The sequence below is a fragment of the Perca flavescens genome, chromosome 24, assembly GCF_004354835.1.
Source record: "Perca flavescens isolate YP-PL-M2 chromosome 24, PFLA_1.0, whole genome shotgun sequence".
Lineage (NCBI taxonomy): Eukaryota > Metazoa > Chordata > Actinopteri > Perciformes > Percidae > Perca > Perca flavescens.
Genome location: NC_041354.1, coordinates 2225896 through 2245765, shown reverse-complemented (window position 1 = coordinate 2245765; position 19870 = coordinate 2225896). Strand labels below are relative to the sequence as shown.

At 41.8% G+C, this 19870-nt stretch overlaps 1 protein-coding gene across 3 annotated transcripts; it reads left to right on the top strand.

Moving 5' to 3' along the window:
* The first annotated feature begins 14 nt into the window (after positions 1–14).
* Positions 15–11398, top strand: ical1 (islet cell autoantigen 1-like). 3 transcript variants are annotated; one of them, XM_028572050.1, is made up of 15 exons: positions 15–126; positions 1009–1041; positions 1140–1314; positions 5473–5545; positions 6093–6216; positions 6421–6619; positions 6711–6836; positions 6947–7045; positions 7197–7282; positions 7841–7890; positions 8565–8609; positions 8897–9121; positions 9648–9953; positions 10049–10144; positions 11222–11398. In XM_028572050.1, exons 2-15 carry the CDS (start codon positions 1034–1036, stop codon positions 11335–11337), a joined length of 1728 nt encoding a protein of 575 aa, XP_028427851.1. In that variant the 5' UTR covers positions 15–126; positions 1009–1033; the 3' UTR covers positions 11338–11398. The 3 variants fall into 3 exon arrangements, with proteins under 3 accessions (XP_028427851.1, XP_028427852.1, XP_028427853.1); XM_028572051.1 differs by lacking the exon at positions 8565–8609; XM_028572052.1 differs by lacking the exon at positions 8897–9121.
* The last annotated feature ends 8472 nt before the right edge of the window (positions 11399–19870 follow it).

The following is a 19870-nucleotide window of genomic DNA, read 5'->3' as shown; positions in this document are numbered from 1 at the left end:
CAGCGCTAAAGCTATTTTGCATATCCTGTTTCTCTGACTCACATTATGTCGGCAGTTATTGGCACAGGAGGCTAGCCGAGCTGCTCAGCATAGATGCTCAGAGTGCTGCACAAAACTAAAAGCAAGGTAAAGGTATATTCCCCTTCTTAAATGATCTGACCATACAAGAAAAACCGGGCTTGTTGAATTGCCTCGTCGCTTAGTCAAATGTTTCCGGGGCATTAACGTTACTGTTCTTGCCACGACATTTGCTACGAGCTAAACTGCTGCTAGCACACCAGCTCTTTCACTGACGCTTTCTGGCAGGGTTTTTCCGACTACCGTTAGGTTTCTTTCTACTTTTTATCCTTTATTTTATAGTATCGATAACATGTCAGAATGACACGCACCTTTTTTGCTTTTTCTCTCCTTGCCATCAAGGCAGCCTTTCTTGTAACTGAACACCTGCTCTTCAGCCAGCTGGCTCTCGATTCTCTGACTCCCTGAAGTAGCAGGTGATCTCTGCTCCAACAACACTATTAGATTAGCTTTTTAGCTTTTAGCATCTGTCCAGCCACAGATGTCATCTTTGATAATCGCCTATAACTCGATAATATTTTACTGGGGGAACAACTGTCAGCTATGCTTGCTGTTTTGCCTTGTATGTATCCAAGCGAAATTCAACAGGAAAAACCAGCAGCAGTTCTTTTTTTTCTTTTCCAGTTAGCCTTTTTCATTCATTGTTAGAGCATGGCTGTCACTGACATTAGACAGTCACTTTGAGTCAGTTTTACACTAAATCTTATCTAGCTAACAAAGTCTGCAGTCTTCAATCACGTACAAAGCCTGGTCATGCCGTTCTGTGTGAGGACCATAAACAAGGAAAACATATGAATGCCAAATGGGCAGTCTTTGATCAGTTACTATATTGTTTTATACTTTTATGCAATTTTTTTTTAAAATCCTCATGCTTTTATCCTTCTTCGTCCTCTGTGTAAACATCATCTCTATATTTCTTTTGATTTTCAGAAGAGATAAAGGCTGATATCCGGTGATGGACGGGTATGTGTAAAATCCATGTTCAGCTACACATAACTGTTAACATCAATACCATTATTATTACGATGATATGAGACACTGTTGTTATGTCTGGGCTCCAGGTTTGCAGGGGACACGCTGAGCGGTGGCCGGGCTCTGCTGCCTGAGGACAGCTCGGTCATGGCTCGCATGCAGAAGAAGTTCTGGAAGACCAAGCAGGTCCTCATCAAAGCCACGGGCAAGAAGGAGGACGAGTACGTGGTGGCCTCAGACGCTGACCTGGATGCCAAGCTTGAGGTAGGAGAGGAGAGATGAACTAAAGCAGAGATCTTCTATAGGGGGTCCAGGACACCTTATGCGGTCCTCAGAGTTACTGCAAGGGGGGAACACCAAGTTATTTTTTAATCATTTAAAAAAAAAAAAAAAAAAAAAAAAATGTTTTTCCAAAAGTTAAAATATGTCACATGAGTCCATCATATTATTAGCCAAGATACATTGTTTTTAAATGTACACAACATTGACGATAAAATAAGAGATGCTTACTGGCCTTGTAGGTAAGGTAGACATCCACAGAAACTGTGCTACATTAAAACATGATGTATAAATATATGAATATGTCAGTTATTATTATTTTAATAGCTTAGTATTCAATGCATCATAAAAGGTATGTGTAAAAGCTGTAGGCCCGCAATACACGTTATTGTAGGCCCAATTTAATATGAGTCTCAATTTGATATAATACCTAGTAGGGGGTCCCTGCTCTGTCTTTCTTTCAGCTAAGGGGTCCATGGCCTAAAAAAACATAGAAGACCAGTGTACTAAACCCTACATGATTTTTAGTTGCAAAACCTTAAGATTTATTTCCATCTGTTCTTCCACCAATCTGTCACGCTGAACCTATTGTTATCCATTGGACAGGTGAACAGTAGTCATGTAAATGTTCCTTCTGACTATTGCTTTTGTTCTCCTGTAAATACTCCAAGGGCTTTCTACCTCTTGTGGCCCTTTCCTAAGCATCATTATTTGTCCTTTTCTATTCGATAACTGCGGGAGAGTATTCCATTCTGCTATAAGCATAGCTTGAGTTGAAAGCACAGCAGTAAAGTATAATGATACCAAACGCTTTACAAAGATATTTCTTTCTCAGAACCTTCTCGTATGAGTGGTCTGCATTTATATAGCTCCTTTCTGCCCAACCTTACCTCACCTATTTACCAATGGTGGCTGAGCAGCTAAAGCTTGCTCTCCATGCCACCTCTCCATTGCAAGTAAAGGCCCTGCATTCAAAGTCCTACTTAAGTAAACATGTCCCCCTGTGGCTGATATATTATTACACACAACATTATTAGATTATTATAATAATGATGCAACAATGTGTAAGCAGCATTTTACTGTTACCCATTGGTAGTTAAGTTGTATAGATCCACTGAATATTTTTTTTTTGTCTGTTATCCATTTCTGCAGCATATGCTCCTAAAAATAAAATGTTCCTTGTGAGATATTTTGGAAACTTTTATTGTGTGTCATTGTAAAGGATTATGTGTCTGCAGAATGAACACAAAGAGAGGTTTTTCAGAACATCAGCAGTATTATTGGTACAAGTTGTCCATTGTTTGCAGGGAGCTTTTCTTGCTGTCTAATTATAAGAGTTCTAATTATGGGTGAGATGTGTCACACTCACCACATCACAGCTGTGGAAAATGATGTCAAAAGAGGGTACCGTTTGTTCCTTTGCCTCAGTCATGTCTCACCGGTGCAACGCATGATAATGGACAGTATGGATTGGCTGAAACCTGACTGGCATTTACGGTAGCTGTGACAGGCTGTCTGACTGTCTGGTCCTGTGAGACAGGGACGTGGTAGAGTTACACTGAGCAGCTCGAGACACACTGTGAGGCTTTTGTTTGCTCTGGAACAAGATCAGGCCTCTTCTGTCCTCCTGCTGTCTTTGTGCCTCCATTCTTCCCCAGAGAGACAGAGACAAACTCAGAAAAGAGGGGAAAGACTGGCAGAAGCAGAACCACATACACAGATCCCACACTAGGGACATTTACAGAGAGTAAATTCAGATCAGATTTTTGAAGAGCCGATCTGTCTTGTTGCTTTTTTTTTTTTTTTTTCTTCTCTATGGCCTTCATAAATGTCCTGTTGACTCAGCCATCTGTGGAGCAGCAGAGCACTAAAACCACCAGGGCAGATTAGATTTGGAGCCGCTTCTGAACGGCAGCCTTACAGTTAACCTTGTTTTATCTGGTTTTTATCATGACATTGTCTCATCATATGTTCAAATTTCATCTCTGCTGCGTTGCTTTTTTGACCTGTGAGCTACTTGAATGAAACATCAGATCAGATTTTGTCAATGTTTGCTATACGCTTTTGAAAGCTTACATTTGTGTATAATTTTTTCAAGCATCAGTACTATTTTCAGTTTCTTCCAGTTGAAAGGGAATGTCTCCTTATTGAATCATTATTTTGTAATATCCTTTATCTTTCATCAGTCTTTTTTTTTTTTTTTTTTTTTTTTGTCTGGGTGATGAAGGAAACTTACAGAAAATCTCACTTTGAAAAAACAACTGAATGTAGAGATGTGTGTGCACAAATACAGGCGTGGACGTTTACCTGCCTCTGTTCCCCCCCCCCGCCATATTGCTGTGACTCAGACCGAGCAGCAGCCATTAGACAAACTCGATCTCGGTGAATCGAGATGATCGGAATCAGTCATCTCACTAATAAATATTAAAAAGTAGTGTGTTGTGCAGGAGCGGTGACCTGTACACAGTCAGCCAGAGATCTGACACAGCCAGGTGTTTGGCCACTGCTGAGGCAGACAGAATGAAGGCAGTGACTGTTTATTCTACAGTTAATCAGTAACGGCAAATTGACCTCCTCCCTCTGCTCTCCTACAGTCTTAAGTCTGCCTGGGTGCAGGGAGAAGAAGTGGGCAGCACTCTACTCTTCTTTATACGTTTCCACTGAATAACAAAGTCTGAGAGGAGCTGTTGCTCTGTCGTTAGCTTAGCTTTAACCCTACATGCAGACAGGCAGAAACCATTGAACATTTTCCAGGTCGACCTACAGCATTCTAATAGGGAGTTCCTCTGAATCACGTGTATAGGACAAAGTTATGAAGTAACATCCATGTCAGACCCAAACAGAATCTGCAGATGTTTTTCTTTAGCTTTTAGTGCTGCAAAATGAATATCTGTCAGGGCACGCCCTCATACTCTGCTTCTGACTGGCTAGTAGTCCTTACCTAGCTACTGCGCATGTGCGACTCCCAACAAAGATGGAACAGAAGTGAGATGTCTCACTCTGTAGCTAAAACAGAGTGCTCAACACACAGGGTGAAAAGAGGAGCTGCAGCAATGTGCAGTACAATTAAAAATATGTTTTTTGAAAGGTAAACCATGATACAACCTCTAAAATGAGCATAATATGAGCACTTTAAAGTCTGTGGAAAATTGTGTGTTCTGAAGATTGCGTGTGGTGTAGTCCAGTAAGTCGTGACAGTGAGTCAGCATAAACAATACGAGCGCCCTGACACTGGAGCAGCTGAATAGAAATCAGCCATCATGTTTTATTTATTTTATTTACAGCTGTGCTTTACCAGGATAAAGAGGAGAAGATCTTACATGAGCTGTAACTGAAAAGAGGTTGATTTTACTCAACCCCACTCTGTCCGCCATATTGAGATGTCTCCTAGACATGTCCCTCCCTAGCAGTCTCTAAAAGGCGTTTCTATTTGTATCCTACTATGTAAACCGTTTTTGAGGACTTTGAAAAGCTCTTTATAGGGGTGACCTCTAGCTCACCCAGTAAGCGCGTGTAGCGGAGTCCTTTGCAGTGGCCCGGGTTCGAGTTGCTGCGTCTCATCCCCCATCTCTCTCTTCCACCTTTCCTGTCTATCCACTGTCACTATCTAATAAAGGGAGAAAAGCCCCAAAAATAATCTTAAAAGAAATAGAGAGAAAAGAAAAGCTCTTTATAAATCTGATGTAATATTTAAGGGCGAGGTGACCCCTTTATGCTTCAGTCTTGCCTTTCTATCAGACAGCAGTACAGGAGTGGCCTTGTGTTGCTACGACACACACTCCTCATTCAGTCACTGTTGTTGTCTGCCAGATGGGAGGAGAGGGGGCTGACTGCCAGACAGAAAGCATAAAGAGAAAAAAATAGGTATTAATTAGGTGAGAGGTTGTTTTGACGCCTTTTTTTCTGATTTTTCTTTTTCCATTTTTAAATAGTTAAATTTTTCCTCCTACACATTTTCAGCGCTTATTTCTACGTCCCATATTTTCTGATATAAAACAAAAATTGAAAACGGGTCAATGTGACCCCGAAAGTCAACACAAGGGTTAAAATGGAACTGTTCTGAGAAAAGGTCTCGAGATGAGACTTTCATAGTAACCTATTTTGTGTGTGAAGTATTATAATCGGGCCTGTTTGTCTCTGCAGTTTTTCCGCTCTGTTCAGTACACGTGCACAGAGCTGCTGAAGGTCATCGAGAAGTACCAGCACAGGATCACACGTGAGTGACAGCCCAGACTACACCTTTTTAACATGGTATCTCTTTGCCGACTAACAATAGGGGGCAGTTATTTCAGACGTTACGTGTCCGATTAGTCAAGAGGCATTTTTTTGTATTTGTGATCATGTTGCTGTTTTGGACCCAGATATGACACATTTAGTTAGGTTTTCTAACAATATAACAATAAATGTACACATACAATTTATTCTTAGGGTTTCAGATTTGTTGGATATAGGTGCAGCAAAATCTGCAAAACCCTTCTAAAGCTCAAGATGGTTTGTGAGAGGGATTTTACCATCATATTAGCCTTAGTGGCCCTGGTCTTCACTACTCAAAATAAGTTTTAAACGGTGTCCTTACCACCACAGTCATGGTAGGAGGAAGTCAGCTATGTAATGACATCACTCACTTAAATCAACCGGTGCCTCTGGTTCAGGGGATTTAATAAAGCTAATAAAGATTTCTTTATTCTCATTTTGTTTTGTTCTTTGAGCCATTTTGTCCTTTGTGTACATGTGGGACTTGAACTGTCGAGCTCTTTCTCCAGGCTTGTCTCAGGAGGAGAACGAGCTCGGCCTGTTCCTGCGCTTCCAGGCAGAACACGATCGCACAAAGGCCGGCAACATGATGGACGCCACCAGCAAGGCCCTGTGCACCTCGGCCAAGCAGAGGTCAGCAGCAGAAAATAACGAAGCAATGATCATGTGTTAAAGTGACACATATACGGTGCATTCTAAACTATCTTAAACTCTGAAGGGAATAAGTGTGCTGCCTACTTGTTTTTGCTCTGAAATATTTTTCTAAATACCTTTTTTTTTTTTTTTTTTTTTTTTTTTTTTTTTTTTTTTTGAAATTGTATCTGCCTTTTTCCACAGGATGGCACTTTGCCCGCCACTGCGGCGTTTGCACCAGGAAGTGGAGACGTTCAGGCGGCGAGCCATCGCTGACACGCTGCTGACAGTCAGTCGTATGGAGAAGGCTCGCACCGAGTACAGAGGAGCTCTGCTCTGGATGAAAGATGTCTCCCAGGAACTGGACCCAGACACCTACAAACAGCTGGAAAAGTTCCGCAAGGTCAGAAGATGCCTGTTTGGGTGTATCACGGTGCGTATGAGTGTATGTATGTTCATTGTTTTTTTTTGTTTTGTTTTTTCTCTGTTGCCAGGTCCAAACCCAGGTCAGAGGGACAAAGAGCCAGTTTGAGAAGCTGAAGAACGATGTGTGTCAGAAGGTTGACATGCTGGGAGCAAGCCGCTGCAACATGCTTTCCCACTCCCTCTGTACCTACCAGGTGTGTCTCTGTTAGCCCATGCTTAAAAGTATCCTGATCGGTCTATCGGCTTGTTTGTCTTGCCTGTCTTTGCCATTTATTCAATATGTCTTTCTTTCCTGTTACGGCAGACCACTCTGCTGCACTTCTGGGAGAAGACGGCCCACACCATGTCGGGAATCCATGAGGCCTTTCAGGGACACGTACCATACCAATTCACCACACTCAAGGTACTTCAAATTTAGGAGACACCAGTGTGCAGTCCCACGTGGACAGCAACAACACAGTATGAATACTGTATTTATAGCAGTCCTCTCAGCTGAAGATATCTGTTAATACATGTCTTTATGTTATATTTAACTATATTTGTCCCTCCTATAGGACCTGCGTGATCCATTGGAGGAAATAAGAGACACACAAAAACAAGAGAATAAGAAGGAGAAGGCTCTACAGAGCAACACAGACAAGTGAGCACACACACACACACACACACACACACTGAAATGACAAGTAAAATGAAATCCTATGTAGTATGTTGTGTGTTCTTAAACCCAGTTCTAACACATTCTCGCGTATCCTGCCATGTCATTAGTCTCTGTTTTCAAGCCACTACTCTCTTCTGCTCTGTCCTTATTCACTCACTCACTCACTCACACTCACTCACTCACTCACTCACCTCACTCACTCACTCACTCACTTGTTGTCAGGCATTTTCCATCTCTATAATTTCCCTTCACGGTCTGCTCTGTCCTGTCTGTATTTTTTGCACACTATCACCTCAGCTATGTCTTCATCCAACACAAGGCCAATGTCATACCCATGTTCACTCACAAGTAAGTGTGTGTGTGTGGCAGCTTTTATACATGATGATCAGTAGTGATCCCTGTGGTAGCTGAGGGCTTTAGAATAGTGAACCTAAGACTGCAGCTCCAAATCAAATAGAGGCTACTGCATCGCTAAAAATAGCAAAACCGTGTCTTGCCAGCTAGATAATTCTCGTTTTTTTCCCCTTCCTCCTCCTTCAGTCTGGTGTCCTTGGATGACGACAAGCCATCAGGAAGTGCCTCTGGTGCAGGTATGTGCTGCCCCCTGTAGGCTTAAACACAGAGTTTCTTAGTTAATCTGGCACAGTCCTTGAAAAATAATGATGATCCTCAAATTGACTGAGCCTGGTCAGTCTTCTGGACAGAGGAGGAATTGGACAGAGAGACACAGAACCTGTGAAGACATCACATGTAGCGAGTGATTGCACCATGCTAAGAGAGTTTTGTGTATTGTAAGGGCAAATATCAGATATGAAACCATGTGTCCAGAAGTAATTCTGCAAGAGTCCTTAACGTATTGATTGTCTTTACTGTACAATGTTATGAAAGCTATATATCTTTTTTAAATGAACAGTATTTTACACAACTGTTGAACAGTGAAAATGATGCAAAGGCTATTTAACTTTACTATTGACTTACTATTGGCTGAAAGAAAGGACAGGAAATACTATTGTGGTGGCAGTGATGAGGTGGTTGATATATTTATAAAATAAAATGTTTTATTACGCTTTTTATAGTATTTTAAATGCAACAGATAAAATAATGTAGAACAGAAAATGGGGTCAAAAATTACAGACAAATAATGTCATCTAAGAAGTCACATTTTGACTGCATGCATGTTATTTGGGCTGTATATTTCTGTTAATGTTACATTGTCAAAACATTGAGTGTCATCCTGCTGTTTGTGGTGTGATGTCCCTTCCAGACCCCACCCACAGCAGTGATGGACAGAGCCAAACCAGTGACAGTGGTAAGTGTGTGTGTGTGTGTGTGTGTGTGTGTGTGTGTGTGTGTGTGTGTGTGTGTGTGTGTGTGTGTGTGTGTGTGTGTGTGTGTGTGTGTGTGTGTGTGTGTGTGTGTGTGTGTGTGTGTGTGTGTGTGTGTGTGTGTGTGTGTGTGTGTGTGTGGAGGACCTCTTCAGAGATGGTATTGCTTGGCATTTTCCATAGCCAGCACTTGTGTAAATAGCACGGATGTGTAAACTGTGATTGTTGTTGCTGACTGTGGACTGGATGCCTGTTGGCTTTATGATCTTAGTGCACCAAAACACCACCCCGCCTATCTCAGCCCTGCACAACCTCCAAGGACTGTCGGCGGACTCTCATGATGACCTGATGCTCATGGCCTGTAATCTGCCACAGTTGCAGCTCCCACCTCCAGCGAATGTCCCTCTCCAGCCCCAGCTCCTGCCTCCTGCTCAGGGCGGAGACCCGAATGAGCTCTGGGGCTTTAGAAGCCTCCAGTCCCTGCTGCCTGCCACCGGTAAACTGGCCTGTTGGCTCCTGTTTTCTTCTACCTGTGAATTCTGACTTCAGGCTGCCTCGCTGGTTCTCTGCATTCCTGTTTCACTTTGCTTGGTTGTGGCACAAATTCCCCTTACTTGGAATATGAACTCTTCTTCCTTTTGCACTTTGGATCTGGATTCAGTCTGCATGTCTGGTGTGAGAGGCTTTGTTTCCTTCACTTGTCATTTAGGATAAACTGTCAAGCATCTTCTTCACTTCTGAGACTCCCTTCTTTCACCATTTTACAGTGAGGTTAGGGCAGCTGTATTTCTATTGTTAAGATGTGATCTGCTTAAAGCAACAGGTTTTTCTTACACCTTTTGGGGAATTTCAGTCACTCGTGTCTGTAAATAGAAGACGAATGAAAATTATGCAAGTGAATAATTTTCAATGATGTAATCTGAATCTCGGTTTATAACACACTGGTGCTCGGACACATCCTTTCAGAATCAGCTGGGATGGTCTAATACAGCACCCCTCCTGTCTTTCTCCCTTCCCTCTAGGTGGGGCTCTGCTCTCAGGTGGTCCACCCCACCCTGCTGGGACAGGGCTGAGACCGGAAGAGGAAGATGGCGAACGGGGGGACATGGCTTTTCTAAAAGACCTCCTCAGCCCAGACGGGGGGGCCAGCGACGAGTTCAGCAGAGAGTGGCAGGATGCTTTTGGGCTGTTTGAGCCTCCCAGCAGTCCTCCACCGAGCACGGGAGCAGCAAGTAGTGGACCGTTGGCAGCACGTCTGCCCTCAAACCCCCCCAGCCCCACAGGCTTCCTGCCCTCCCATCTGCTGGATCACAGTCTGAGCTCTACAGGTCAGCTACACTGCCCTCTGCTGGAGGGGTGAGCTCACTGCAGCACACTGACCCATCACTTCCATTACTCTGCTTAACCCCGCTTTGTCTTCCAGGCTGGGCAACTCCACCTATGTTCCAAGCTCCGCCCCTGCAACCTCCTCCTGGTCAGAACCAATCAGCTCAGCCGGCTCCAAGTTCAGCACCAAATGGTATGCTCTTTCCCTATATATTTATTTATTTATTTATTTATTTTTATTTAACCAGGTAGGCCGTTGAGAACAGGTTCTCATTTGCAACGGCAACCTGGTCAAGAAAAACATAGGCGTGCAAGACAACATAGAGTTTCACATTCAATACAATACAGGAAAACAGAATACAATAGGCTACATAAAGTGCAGGTTAAGTGTGCATTACAAATGCCGGTACGTAGTGGGGTGTAAGTAAGTCGATGGATATGCAATACATGAACAGAAAGTAAATATCACTGCTGAGATGGTGTAAAGAGTTGATGGTGCGATCTGTGCTCCTGCCTCTACTTGTGGTTTTGTGAACCTGTCGTGTACATTATTCCTGGAATATTACACCCAGGTTTGCTGTGGTAGTTTTATTACATCGAAATTGTTTTAGGAATATGCACCTTCTAAGCGAAATACCAGCTGATATGATAGTCTATCGACTAGATTTTGGCACTGCGTATCATCCTCATCATGGTAGTTGTACATGATGTTGTATCTTGAGTTCATGGTACAGAATCTAATATAGTTATTAAGTAATGCAGTTAATGATTTAGTTAAAAGCATACAGTAAAAAAAAAAAAAAAGCTTATTGCTGCAGTTACTCATACAGGCCACAGGGTGACAGCGGCATGTTCTCTATAGCTGCAGGTGACGGGGGAAAGTTGTACAAATAAAGTGGTGTTTGGTGTTTTTAGCCCCCAACGTCGCCTTCCAGGCAGCGCAGCAATGGTTATGTTTAGGGTTAAGGTGAGGGTTAGCTGCCTGTAAGGCGATGTTGGGGGCTTAAAACACCATTGAGCAAATAAAGTAGAAAGGCGAGAGAGAATCTTCATTAACACAGAACGATGTTAGCTAGTGATGCGTATTAAAATGTGCACTTCGTTCAGTAAAGGGGTAAAATGAAGAAACGTGCGATTCCGGTCATTTTTTTTTAATAGAAGCTACAGATAAGTCCCCACACATATTGCAGACAAAGGTCACAATTCCTCTAATCACCAGTTGCTAAACGTAAACTTTCTTCTTACAAAATGTGTGCGTTTGTGCCCGCAGCTACTCCAGGTGGATCCAAAGACATGTCTGCCTGGTTCAACCTGTTCGCAGACCTTGACCCCCTCTCCAACCCCGACGCCATTGGACGCTCCCCGGATGAGCTGCTCAACGCCTGAAGAGGTGTGTGTGTGTGTGTGTGTGTGTGTGTGTGTGTGTGTGTGTGTGTGTGTGTGTGTGTGTGTGTGTGTGTGTGTGTGTGTGTGTGTGTGTGTGTGTGTGTGTGTGTGTGTGTGTGTGTGTGTGTGTGTGTGTGTGTGTGTGTGTGTGTGTGTGTGTGTGTGTGTGTGTTCGTGTTCATACAAGATCTGGATGTCAGCAAGTTTTCATCTCAGTGAAAAAACACACAAACACGTTGATGCACACACAAATGCTCCTGCGTTTCTGTTACCAGAAGAGATGGGTGCATAGCCACACATGCTAATACATAGTTGTGTTACACTGGCAGGTGTTATTTTACACTGGAACAGGAAAAAAAAAATAAACAGTTGGTTGAGACGATTGTTAAACGCTCTCTGCAGCTTTGTAAATGACTGTTAACACTACACGTGGAGCTACTCGCTCATATACACACAGCAGACCTGTGGTCTGTGTTTCCTTTCAGTCACTGCAGCTTCTGTCACGCGGAGAGGATGTGTAGGTTACAGGTCTATTTTGGCTTTTTTTCAGTGTTTGCGTTTGTTTGGGCGTGTGTCCGTTTGCTGTGGGTACACATCACAGGGGACCCAGGATATAAAACAAATCTCTATTTACTGCTTAATGTTGTTTAAACATTGTAGCACATGATTGTCATGTATAAATGAAGACTGTACAGTATGTATATATATACTGGACATTATGTATGTATGAGATAAGATGGGGACCCTGAGCCTGTATTTGCACACAAAAACATCAGTTGAAGCTCAAGCTGCACCAGGGGCCTGTATCCCCAAGCAAGATTATCAGGTTATCCAGCCATCAGTGTGACCTAACTCAATGAGTTGATGATTGTAATTCAAATATACTTTTATTAGGAAACAAATGTTTAGAGCCATGCTAGCAGTTATTTGAGGCTGTACTGAAAGCGGCAGTGGTTAGAAAGCAAAAAGAACAGCAGAATTTGAAGCAGAGTGAGACCTCTTCCTGCAGCTGTCATTAGGTAAGCAGCTATTTGATCATACACGTTAAAGTATTGGGCAAATTGAAATTTTGACCAGAGGATGGCTAAAAGCCCCCATTGTAATTTCAGCTCAGTAAAAAATTGAAATAGAACATTTGAGCCAAGATCACTGGTGTTCCAAAGTAGAACTTGCTTGTGATACAGACCTCCGCACAAACTCTGTATCCTTACGACTCCACCACTTTAATAAATAATGTTAGTGTTAATGCTCTGTTTTCTGTCTAATGGTCGACGCAACACTGAAATGTGACTGCCGACTGCCGACTGGTCTCTGGAGAGGACCGATGCTGCCGTTATACTGTAACAGCCTGAACTAGAGTCAGTTTCTTTGTGGGTTTTGTGACACCAAACAGCCTCTTTATGTTTATCCGTCCACCTTCATCCCAGATTCTACTGGCTCTGAATGAATGTGGGTAAAAATAGGACACACTGGAAATTATTTTCACTCCCATCTGTCGTCAAGATTCCACAATCACAAGTCCAAGGCCAACAAAAAATGCATCAAGGATAAAACATTTGCTTTTTAGTAATTTTCTTTTGAAGAAAGTTTTAAAGTAGGACACAATTTGATTATTTTGGGGTGGTTGGGCTATTTAAGTCCTATAAATCTGCAAATAACGGCGCCTAAGATGCATTCAAATGTATTTATTTTCAGGTGATATCACTGTATGCAAAATCAGATGCTTTTGTTGTGCAGTACACTGATAAACTTAACACTAAAATATCACTGTAAAATCTATTTTTAACTTTGTGTGTTGTGTATTTTGAGAATTCTGATGAATTTTCAATATTATGCTTATTATAACAATACATTTGATATATTATAACAATATATTATTGTTTTATGGGAAAAGATTCAACACTGGAGAACTGTTACCATGTCATAAAATAGATTTCTAAATGACCTTATGTGGATTTAATTCCCACTGTTATTTGTGTTTGAGCTGAAAAAAATGACCAAGAATTTTTTTTTTTTTTTCATGTTACGAATTGGTTTAGTGAAAAGTTGCAAAATGAAGATGTAGAGTCTGTTTTCTAAAATGTATTTTAAGGGAAATACATGTCGGTTGTTGAGATGTGCGTATCAAGTCCACATGCACCAACTGAAACCAAATCCTCAGTTACGACATTTGTGTGCCTGTAGAAATCTCGCTCAGTGGAGCTAAGGTGATCGGAGTGCATCATGGGAAAAAAAAAACAACTCTGAAAAACACTTTTTATACAAGCTGCATGTTATCTGCTTTTGTTTTGCTACTGCTGCTCCTATCCACGTGCAGTGGTCACAAGGGAAACTCCTGTATTAGTGTTTCTGTCACATGTATTGAACTGTTTACTCTTGATTTACACACTTTAAACAAAGAATGTACGTCTCAAGTCAATCACAAATGCTTTTATTTAATTCAACTATGCCTTTTTATTTCACTGGAGGGGTTTAACAGATGACAACTTGGCAGTTCTGTTTCCAATAAACTGGACGAGCAAACAGAATCGTTGTGTTGAGTATTTCTTGTGTACAGCCTCATTCCAAAATGTTGTTTATCCACTTTGAAAAAGAAAAAGTTGATACCTGAAATAAATCTGTATTTCTACATGTATGAATCTGCTCTTTCAAACGGATGTCTAAAAACCACTGATCAAAACATGTGGCTGTAGGTGTGTGATTGTTTTTCAGCAAGTGGATATTTCATTTTGGAACAGAACTCTTCCTTTCTTCACTTATTTCATTTGAGAAACATTACTCATGCCAAATCAGGTCACTGAATAAATGACATCCACACTTCTCACTACTTCTACTCTGCTACAGGTTTCTATCATTCAGGATTCCCATTGGGTGAGGCTACATAGATAGCAGCTGTACTCTCCAGTTTCAATAAAAAATAAATGAAAGAAATGCTGTGTTAATAGTATGCACACACTCAATATTTTATCAGTATATGCAGGATGATTAACAGAGCTAATCAACAGCGTGTGTGCTTTGTGTAGACCTTCATCTTGATGGGTTTTGAGTCAACATCTGTGCACATATGAAAGAGGTGTTTTTCTGGAATTAACATTTCAATGAGGACAAACACTGAGATTCAAAGCATTAATTGAATTCATTTTACAACACACCTACGAGGAGGATATTTCCATTATTAGGTGATTGATCCACAAACAACCACTGATATTGAAAGGAATTAGTTCATTAGTTTATTTCAGTGTGGTGTATGTAATCTGAGCTCTGTCATTTAGGCTTATGTGACTGTAATGTTGTTTGTGCAAACATAAGTAGGTTTTTAACGTGACGTTAGTATATCGGTAATCTAATTATCTATAAAAGTAACAATAATAGATTAACAAATATAACAAAACTGCCCTAGTAAGTACGGACAGTTTAAATCCTGATGGAATAGTTTGAAAACGTTTTGGAACTACAGTTCCCATAATTTAGGCACTTTTGGGGGATGTAAACAGGAAGTGCAATGTTGCCGAGAGCGAGTTAGCTGTGGACGTTGACGTACCACTTGAGCCACGTTTTTGCCGATATTCGTTTACATTTTTGGAGGATTGGTAACATTAAATTATGCCGAATTAGCTATTAGTAGTTTCTTATTGCATGTAGCATGGATGTACAGACAGCCATCACCGGGCTATTTTGTTAATGAAGAAAACTTAAAAACGTGCGGATTATCAGGCAACTTCTGGAGTTTTAAGGAGCGTTTTTTTCCCCCTGTGATATGTTAGCGGATTTACGGACGTTTACTCGCGATGGCCATCAAAGAGAATGATATTCTCATGAAGAGTAAGTCACAATGAATCTAAATATATGTGTATCATGTCGGATTTAAATAAGTGTTAAGTAGAGAATCAGGCAACATATCAATAATATAACAGTAGGCTGACATCAGTTGGGCGTGGCAGAAAGAGTAAACAGAAAACCTCCCTACCGTCACCTCTAATGAACCTCTCTCCTGTGTTTATGCTAAGCTAAGGAGAAACAAAACACAAACACAGGAGACTAAGTGCACTGATTACATTTTGGGGGTTTAGCAAGCTGATTCTGATATTCTTTACATTAAGTACCGTATCTTTTATATATTTGTTTTGCACCAAAAATACACTTTTGCATGCTCTGTGCATGTCTTTTTGGTGCGTGGACAACATCCATCATCTTCAAATGATTGAATACGCCGTATTAGCATATGGTTCACAATGAAAGATCACAGGTTTCCCCTGGAAAACAGATGAGCAACAATGCCATTAGACGTGGATGAAGTGTGTATATTTAAAAAAAAAAAGAAAATAGGAATGCATATATAATAGTTTGAAGAGATCCATTGGCTGTGGGTAAACCCTCTGCTTTAATGCTGCTGTTGCCATCTGATCTGACAGTGGAGAACCTCATTCTGAGTTGATGAGATTTTAATCCGACGTATGTAACAGCAGCACCCTCCACGGTGACAGTTAAAGAAGTCATTAAGTGGTGATGGGTGCAGGTGGTAAATTGTCTACTTTTTCTTTGGACAGCAACATTGTAGTTTGGTGCACACTTTTACTCCAAGTACTGCACAGTAATATGACTGTGCGGGGGGTGGTGTGTGCCATACATGCCATAAAAGTGGACGTAAATTATTTTTTCGTCCATAAAAAAAGTAAACTATAATTTTCTACTCTCTCCCTGTCTCTGAGTTGTCCTACTCTGGTCTCTTCCTCTCCTACTCTGGTCTCTGCCTGTCCTTGTCTTAATACTCTCCTACTCTCTTCTTGCCTGCACTTCCTTTCCTAGCCTCTCTTTCCTATCTGGGGGGCCTATCTAAGTGCACACACGCTGATACCGAGCTGTCTTGAACCCACCACCGGCGCCTTTAGTGGCGAAGACAAACCAACTGCGCCACCAACGCATGTACGCATGCGACAGTTCTCCGTATGTATTTGTCTTTGTCATTCTGAGTGTAAAGGTCAAAATAAATTGACTGTCCTTGTGTTGGAACCCATAACCTTTGTGTCTTCTAACCATCACTTCATCACACTCAGCTATCAGATCTGATCAATAAGCACCTGTTTAGTTGTTTATTTGACTTCTTCATTTTGGGTGTTGGCCCTTAAAATTTAGTGTGCCTTGAAAGAATTGAACTTACAACCTTCTCAACATATCACACAGTATTTAGCATGCTGAGCTATACATGATGCTGAAGATTTTGTTGGTTGGAGGTTGTATTTCATATTCACATCACTGAGGTGAGGCATTTAAAAAGTTTTTGACTGAGCTGGGATTTGATCCCTCAACCTCAGTTTGTCACATCAGCATATTATCCTGGTGAGCTATACTTCTGGAAAGAAAAAGAAGATTTCGTTCTATTATTTGTTATTCATACTACTGGGAAGAATCTTTGGACCTCTTTAGCCAGACAGGGGAGCCGAGGTAGATGCTAGATCAGATGCACTAGACGTGTCAATGTCAAAGGACGTGCCTGGTGGCCTGCCTTATATTGCTTCTGATTGGCTTACCCTGTTATCCTTACCCTATAACCAATCCCCACTCCTCATGCCTGAACCTAACCACACCAACACGTCTTGTGGATCCGATCTAGCATTTACCGGGAGGAATCAGCCTGTCTTGCTGAGCCACTTCTCTCTCATAATGAAAACTTTCAGGAATTAAGAGCACCATGCAAGTCCAAGAGTGCCAATTCGGACCATGTGGTCAGAGCTTGTTAATAAGCAGCTGAATGCTGTGTGGTACAAAGGATGTGTAGCCTCTTTTAGTCCCCTGGGGGCAATAAAGGTTTCATTCATTCACTCATTAATTCAGTCATACGTGTGCCCTCCCACTCCTGTAAGTTTTCATTATAAGAGATAGAAGTGGCTCAGCAAGACAGGCTGATGCCTCCCGGTAAATGCTAGAGCACATCCACTAGACGTGTCCATGTCAGAGGATGTGCCTGGTGGCCTGCCTTATATTGCCTCTGATTGGCTCGCTCTGTTATCCTTACCCTATAACCAATCCCCCCCCCTCCCCCACAATGCCTGAAACTAACGACGTCAACACGTCTAGTGGATTGTCCTTTTGTCCCACACAGCATTCAGCACCTTATTAACAAGCTCTGACCAAATGGTCAGAATTGGCACTCTTGGACTTGCATGGTGCTTTTAATGTTCATTATAGAGAGAGAAGTGGGTCAGGTTCGGGCCAAATCAGAGGCAATATAATGCAGGCCACCAGGCACATCCTCTGACATGGACACGTCTAGTGGATGTGATCTAGCATTTACCGGGAGGCATCAGCCTGTCTTGCTGAGCCACTTCTATCTCTTATAATGAAAACTTTCAGGAGTGGGAGGGCTGAATGACTGAATTAATGAGTGAATGAATGAAATCTTTATTGCCCCCAGGGGACTAAAAGAGGCTACACATCCTTTGTCCCACACAGCATTCAGCTGCTTATTAACAAGCTCTGACCACATGGTCCGAATTGGCACTTACATGGTCCTTTTAATGCTCATTATAGAGAGAGAAGTGGACACGTCTAGTACATCTGATCTAGCATCTACCCCCTAGACTGGGATTATGAGAAGCAGCTGTGATAGCCTGGACCCCCCCCCCCCCCACAGCTCATGATTGGCCACAGGATCTAATGATTGATGATGTGGTTGTAAAAGGTGGACGGGAAACAGGTGTGTGGGTAGACAAACAGGAGGACAAAGAAAGACAAGTCGGGGCTGTGACCTGTTGCAAGAGAGTTGTGTTTTTTAGTCTTTTTTAGTAATGTTTTGTGATATTGCTGTGCAGAAGGGACCAGTGGGATTTTAAATAAACCATCCTGTGGAGGCTAAGTTTTTTTAACAGTGGAAACGCCTTGTTTGGCTGGTAACAAAGGACCTCACACCACTGCGTGACAAGGTAATCAGAGGCAATATAAGGCAGGCCACCAGGCTCGTCCTTTGACATGGACACGTCTAGTGGATGTGATCTAGCATCAGATCAGATCAGAACTCCCCCTCCCCTCACCCCGGTTCCCCTGTCTGGCTAAAAGATGTGTGTGAAGAACAAATAACAGAACGAAAAAAAATTCCCAGCCTGAAGAATAGCTCACCACGATAAGACTGTGATGTGACAGGATGAGGTTGAGGGATCGAATCCCGGTTCAGTCAGAAGAGTGTTTTAATTTTTCACCTCAGTGATGTAAACGTTAAATACAACATCCAACCAGAAAGCTCCCAGTGTCATAGATAGCTCAGCATGATAATACCCACATGATCTGTTCAGGAGGTTGTGGGTTCAACTCCTTTATGGCAAACTAAATTTTAAGGTCCAACACCCAAAATGAACAAGTGAAATACACAACTGAACACATGCCACTTGTTGACAGATCTGATGGCTCAGTATGATAATACCCACATGATCTGTTCAGGAGGTTGTGGGTTCAATTCTTTGATGACAAACTAAATTTTAAGGTCCAACACTCAAAATGAAGAAGTCAAATACACAACTGAACACATGCCACTTGTTGACAGATCTGATAGCTCAGTGTGATGAGATGCTGGTTGGAAGACACAAAGGTTATGAGTTCCAATACAGAGTTAGACAATTTATTTTGAGTTTTACACCCAGAATGACAAAGACAAATATACAACTAACCATTTGCTTGCTGATTAGATCTAATAGCTCAGTGTGATGGAACGCTGGTTGGGCGATACAAAGGTTATGGGTTCCAATACAGGAATAGACAATTTATTTTGAGCTTTACACCCAGAATGACAAAGACAAATACACCCGGAGAACTGTCCCGTGCGTACTTGCGTAGGTAGCAAAGTTGGTTTGTGCTCAACTCTAAGGCGCCCAGGGTCGAGTGTTCAAGACCGGCTCGTTGCCAACGTATGTACAAACACTTAGATAGGCCCCCCAGATAGGAAAGAGAGGCTAGGAAAGCAAGTGCAGGCAAGAAGAGGGTAGGAGAGTATTAAGACAAGGACAAGCAGAGACCAAAGTAGGAGAGTATTAAGACAAGGACAGGCAGAGACCAGAGTAGGAGAGTATTAAGACAAGGACAGGCAGAGACCAGAGTAGGAGAGTATTAAGACAAGGACAGGCACAGACCAGAGTAGGAGAGTATTAAGACAAGGACAGGCAGGGATCAGAGTAAGGCAGAGACCAGAGTAGAACACCTCAGAGACAGGAAGAGACCAGAGTAGGACACGGAGAGACCAGAGTAGGACATCTTGGAGAGAAGGAGAAAGGAAGAGAAGATTCTAATTTAAGAAAAAAAAATTGGGATTTTTTTTTTTATGGACGAAAAAATTATTTACGTCCACTTTTATGGCATGTACTGTGTACAACTGTGTAATACCACTTTTTAACAGATTTTTTGTTATAATACATGTTATAACAGTGTTATAACAATGTAATAACTATGTAATAACCCTTTTTGACACTAACTTTGTGATAGCTTTTGTCATAATACATGTTATAACTGTGTTATAACAGTGTTATAACAATGTAATAACATGTATGAC